Here is a 6220-nt window from a genome sequence, read left to right as displayed (position 1 = left end):
GTTTTCTTCTTCCCCTTTTCTGATCAGCAGCAGTAATTACTAGCAGTAATTAATAAGACCACATGTACAGTCATTATCCAAAACAAAAGAATGGGCTTATGCTGAGAGCTCAAGGGACTTCTTAATCATACTTGATGTCTCTGGATGAGATAAACTTATGAAGGAGCTAGGAAATAATGTCTCACATAAGTGAGGTGATAGCTAGCAGTAGTGAGATGATAGCAGTATTATTACATGGAGAGAGGATGTGTATAGCCTTATCAGGTGGATCTAACTGGGGGACTGTATATAACATTCTTCAACACATGGAAGGCTAGTTCTCAGTTGTTCTTTTTTAAAGGGAAGATGAAGAAAACTAATGCAAACTAAATAAAGCTACTAAAACCAGACTATTCAGGGAAACCCCAGGTGTATCAATAGGGAGCTCTCCTTTTGTTGGATCTATTATTCTGAGTAGCTGCTTAAAAATTGACTGTAAGTCTACTTTTGCAACTGCATTAATGCATCAGGAGACCCTACTGTGACAAGACTGTCAATTAACTGAGTTACCTTTACAACCATAGCTGCGTAGGTCACATCAGCTCGCCACAGTTGTGGAATGGACCATCCAACCATTGGATCTGCTTCATCATTGTATATGGCAACAGAAGCAAAATTTGGAAACAACTTCTGAATTTGTTGAACTGCTTCTACTTCTTGTTGCAAGATGTAGAGAGAACTCCCACCTCCCTGCAACAATATTTCATATCTGCTTAGTGAAAGTGAGCAAACAGTAGTAAACACACAGACGTAACATACAGACATAAACATATTCTGAAAACATGTTCCTGGAGTCCCTGAGGAGCTGTGGGCCAGACAGTATTAGTATTTTTACCTAATCCATTACAGCATATGCTGTTTGCATGAGCTCCTCCTATAATATAAAATGGAGAAGAGGTAGAGGAGGTGTTTCCCCCTGGGAATTGGGCAAAGGCAAGTCTGCTTTGAGTTGAAGTCTTGCAGCTGAACATCTTCAAAGTTTCATTAGAATAGGTAGCCATGCTTCCTGCTATAGGCTGGACTCTCATTTGGGAATCAACTTCATAATTCACAATAAAATGTAACTTGGATTGAACTGATTAAAAAAATAGCCTTAAACTGAAATCTTGGGCTGACCTTCTTATGGAGAGAGATGTAGTCCAGCCTTACACCAGTCTCCCCTGTGAAGAAGTTGGTTCCATTGTAGCAATGACACAGAAGACTCCAGCATATGGGTGACTTGGGTAAGGGGTGGAAGGAATCCCCAGGCCCTCCAAATTTTAGTAGAGGACTGGCTGCTCTTAATCCTTCTGAGCAAGCATCATAATAGTTGAGAAACCCTGAAGTCCAAGCAGATGCATATATCAAAGATATCAACTCAAAATAGAATCTTGATCTAAAACTACAGGGAGACGTTATAACTCTATTATTGCATTTCTTGGCAGGACCTCACAAACTGGGGCTACTCTATGCACTGACAACAAGAGAAGACATCAAAACCTCAGCTGCATTCACAAGGTTCTTCCAAAGGTCTTGTGAGGACAGGTTTCCAAAGCATGCATCTGTCAATGAACAGTCTTCCTCTTACTCCACCCTTCACCCCCTTACCCCAGTAACCTTACTTTATATCCAAATAATGAGCTGTGTCTTCTTAGTGTAACTCCTGTTCTGTTTTCCCTGTTCTACTATCCCTGTACTTATACTGATGTCCAAACAGGGAACAAAGTGTAGTCAGTAACAGTTACCAAAACAGACTAGGTATACCTTTCGCATTCCTTATCTCTCCTATCCACCTTACTTCTTTGCCAGCATCTCTCCTTTCTCACTGTCACCCCTCCACCCACCCCACACACTTGTCTCACTCTACTACACTAGTAAGTGCTCCAAAACATGCTTACCATTCACTGTCATAGACACATTGTCAAAGTCATGGTGGTCTGGTTCATTCCACGTTTCAAAATTCCATTTAGCAACATGCTCCAATCCGTACCTATCTGTAGGAGAGGCCTCATTTACCAGTGAGCTGCATATTCAGACAATCCTATCAATTAGTCACTGATCCAGACAATCCTATCAATTAGGGCTGCAGCTGAGGTTCAGCACGCAGAGCTACAACAGGGTATAAATATTACTTACTTTTAATAATGAGGGAAATGTGATTTTGGTAGTTTCAAAATGATCTCTCATTTTCAATGAAATGCAGCAATATTTGAAAAAGATGAAAGATGAGAGGGAAGAGACGTGAATTACAGCTTGTGGTTAGGGCATTCACCTAGCCTTAATTCAGGCTGAGGCTTCTGTCTCATTAGAGATATTTGAAGCTGGCATGTGGGAAGTATTCAGGTTATCATGTCCTAGTGCAAGCTGGTGGTTTACAACCACAACAACATAACTAAGTTAAAAGGCAGTCCTCAAAGGCAGGCCAAATGCGCTACCCAGAATACACTACTCATTCAGGATGTTGGTCATGGATCAGCAAAAAATGGGCTATTATCCCATTGTCTGTTCTGGCATTTTTTTTTCCTGTTCTGTGCTGAAATCCAGGGTCTTGAAATAGATCACAATACACAGAACTTTTTGAGGTAGTTAGGAGGGATTACAACAGAATAAATAAGACGGCTTTTTTCTTCCTTTTTTTTTTTTTGGAACTTACCTATGTATCTGCTGGCTAGAAGTGTAATTAAGTTTCTCCATCTTACTACCTGTTCTTTATCTTCAAAATCTAAAAAATAACCTGATGGATTCCCCATGAATTCAAATCCTAAAAAAGACACAAAAGATTGGTCTCCTTTTTTTGTGAATGCTATCTCCTTTTGATTAACGAAGGGGTTATTGCATTATCTGAAACAAACTTGTTAATGAAGAAGCATCATTAAATGGGCTTTATTTCCTGTTTCTACATGTCCCCACCAGGAATATTTCAGATTTGAGGTTGCTCACACTTGTTATTTGTCAATGACTATAGTAATCAATACTAATACTTACCATCATAAATTCAGGGCTCAGAGGGAACTTTAAACAGTGGATGTTTGCAGAAATTCAAGGGAAGCTATACCTTGAGTATCTGCTGCTCTGGCCCTTTTATGTACATGTTAATAGGTACAAAGCTTTCTCCTCTTCAAGAGATCTCATTTCCTATTTCATAAATCTCAAACTGTTGTTGAAAAGCAATGTAAAACCATTTATGTTGTCTTAATTGCCCTAATAGTGTTTTGCTCACACTGTTTACATTTACATGGACATGAAGGAAAGGCAAGTAGGAAAAAAATGAATTTTTATCAGAATCAGTTTTTGCAAAGCTCTCAAAGAATTTTCTGATGATTGCACAAGATGGGCAAACAGGTGTAGAAAGTTGTGGAGGTAAGGAGCTGCCCTTACCTGGAATTAGCTTATTTTCCCACAAGTGATCCATAAGGTTATCCAAGGCAGTAAAATTGTAGTGAAGTTCCCCATTCATCACCCTGAAGAATACAGGTAATAAAAAGTACAAATGTAAATATTACAGCAAAGGTGGCAGTTGGTTGCAGACAACGGGTCAGATGCCTGCCTTCTTTTGGCTCTCAAAATTTACATGTAACTAGGGTTCTTGGAATTGTACACAAACTTCCTTCCTCTAAAGTAATGGGTGTTCACCACAAGCAAGTCATGTTTCTTGTCCAATCCATGCTCTTTTCCTATTCCAGCAGCAGCAATAGAAGCAATATAATGAACTTGCTTGCTGGATTTTGAGGTTTTAAAAGGATATTAAGATTTCTAACTCTTTGCTGAAGTGAAATTTACCTAGACTTTTTTTGGCTAAGCTGTTTTTTCAGTTTCCATTTGATTACCTACTGCTCGGCCAGCTGGTTTCCACCTTGTCTCATATGCAGTCTTTCTTAATGTTCTTTTAATTTGCAATATATAATATAGCTTTCTTAGTAGCACTTCTTATGGGTTTAGGTCCAGCTGAGAAATAACTGTATCTTTCAAAGAATACTGAATTTATGCACACAATGTCTGTAATTTTTACTTCATTGTTAGCATTTGCTTACTATTTCTCCTGTACTCCCAGGATCTCAGGCTGCAATCCTTTTACCCAGCTTCGAATACATGTGTTCAAAGACTTAGGAGTAGCCCATGATGCATCCCTGTGTGTCAGTGAATCTTGCAGGAGCACAGGTAGTAAAATTTGGGCATGCACCTGCATGGCAACACTGGAGTTCTTTTACCCAGGGGATGAAAACTGGCATTTGCAATTTATCTATAATACATTTGAAGATATGCTTTAAATTCCTGAAAGGCTTTTGTTCCCTGATGAAAACAAATATAATGTAATATCTGGGTTGGTGTATGATTTCACATAACTTCTGAATTTGTGGCCTGATTTAACTGTAATCTGACAGGGTGGGATAAGTTTTGCCAGTATGAAGTGCCAAATAGGAATTAAAAATGAACTTCTGTCAACAATATTCTGGCAGTGTGACTTACTGCCATTTGGCCCAAGCCACAGCCTTGGCCTGGTGCCCAGATTCCGACCTTAGTATGCCCTGAGCAAAAGGCTTTGTAAGCACCCTTGAGATAAGTCTAGCCCTGGTCATATAGGAGGGCTGATCAGGGTCTTGCTAGCGCTCTCAAAGCTCATTTCTCCAGCCTTGCCAGAGCACCACACCTAATTTCCCTGGTACAGTGCAGCCTGAGCTCTGCCTCTGCTGTCTTTCCTACTCTTTCATAGGCACCTTGCCTCTGCTTGGGTGGAAAGCTGTATGAGGGAACTGCAGATGCAATGTCCTAGGTATGATGGAAGGGGGAGAGACAATCACTTACAGCTCCTGTAACTGATCAGTGCTAGCAAGGCATGCTGGGCACAGAGGATAAAAAGTGAGAATGGGGCAATCAGCAGATCTCTTAAATCAATGGTGGGCTCTGTGCTGAGACACAACTTGTTTCTTTCTGTGACTTCCCATGTGTTTCTGAGCCTCTTAGATTGAGGCTCTTCCTCTGTGCTTTCTTGCCAAGGGAAGGTTTCAGTGAAGAACCTGTAATAGCAATCCCGAAGTTCTCAGAGAAGGGCTGACAGAATTGCCTAGTGAATAAAGAAGGAAACTGTGCAACCCGAAGAGGACAAAGTGCCATCAGCACCTCTGACTATGATCTAGAAGAGGAAAACAGGACAGGCAAAACAAATGTAACGTAAGCCATATCCACTGTACCAGCTCCACCTGTGATATAACCAAGCACACAGTCTTAGCCCCAGCATGGTCACACTCTTTTACCAAAGACCTGAAACTGGCTTTTCTCTTTTAAAGTATGTCCTACCACCATGACAGAAGTTGTCATGTCTGCAGCCACTGATGGGCTTGCAGTTCCTGCCAGAGTCAAATGGTGCAGCTGTGAAAGAAGCAAATAGCAGAAAGATATTTATTTACTTTAGTATACATAAGAGCATTTTAGAAGTTACTGTTGAACTGAAGAATGGCCATTTGGAACTAGGGGGTTTTTTTTGCTTAGACAGGTTAAAAAAAAGTCTGACAGTCATATTCCAAAGTTCAAAGACAAATATTTTGTTGCAAAAGGTAGCTCTGCTCCCTCAGATCCATTAACTATTTCCAGTTGTACCCTGTGTTCCATTGAAATATTTGCTTACATGCACACTTACAGTCAGTGAGCATAAGAATGATTAACTCTACTGTCTTGTAAAAACATAATAATGCCATTTAGATAATAGCAAAGGAACTAGTGTCTTCCCAACTCCAGTCTAAGGTCTACACAGCACTATGTGAAAACATATGGGTAAATAAAGCCTTCTATCTGATGCATGTACACTTAAGATCCCAGCACATCTACATTTTTCCGCCTGTATCAATTAAGTAAAACAGAATGCCATTGCTAGCCATGACTGAAGTGGCAGTACATGAGATCCTATGTTACGTGTGTAGTAGGTGTGGAGGTACTTCTTACATCCTTTGGCTGATCTGTGACTTTATGAGAATCTTTTCTGGCTTGCAAATGGATTAGGCAGTATGCTCCTATTAATAAAACGATTACTTGACCGACAGGATTGCTGCTTTCTCAGATCTTGATCTTATCCTTACCCATACTACTTTTCTGATGTGAAATGGATGCTTTTTTTATAACCTATACAGGATCACTAGAGTTTGGGTTGCATGGTTGCATGCCATGCAGTGTCTGGAAGCCACGCTGACTGCCATGCATGAGGCACAGC

General features: G+C 40.3%; 1 protein-coding gene across 1 annotated transcript in view; it reads right to left on the bottom strand.

Moving 5' to 3' along the window:
• The window catches only part of IDUA (iduronidase, alpha-L-), a 45203-nt gene that overhangs the window by 11733 nt on the left and 27250 nt on the right, over positions 1–6220 (bottom strand). Inside the window, exons 2-6 of the mRNA XM_009331512.1 lie at positions 3397–3479; positions 2672–2779; positions 1917–2012; positions 1156–1358; positions 550–729 (exon numbers count right to left, since the gene is read on the bottom strand). Coding sequence (XP_009329787.1) covers positions 550–729; positions 1156–1358; positions 1917–2012; positions 2672–2779; positions 3397–3479 — 670 coding nt within the window. The remainder of the gene's footprint in view (positions 1–549; positions 730–1155; positions 1359–1916; positions 2013–2671; positions 2780–3396; positions 3480–6220) is intronic.

The sequence above is a fragment of the Pygoscelis adeliae genome, unplaced genomic scaffold (genome assembly GCF_000699105.1).
Source record: "Pygoscelis adeliae isolate BGI_AS28 unplaced genomic scaffold, ASM69910v1 Scaffold289, whole genome shotgun sequence".
Lineage (NCBI taxonomy): Eukaryota > Metazoa > Chordata > Aves > Sphenisciformes > Spheniscidae > Pygoscelis > Pygoscelis adeliae.
The sequence above is the reverse complement of the archived record's forward strand: the minus strand, read 5'-3'. Positions and strand labels throughout refer to the sequence as shown.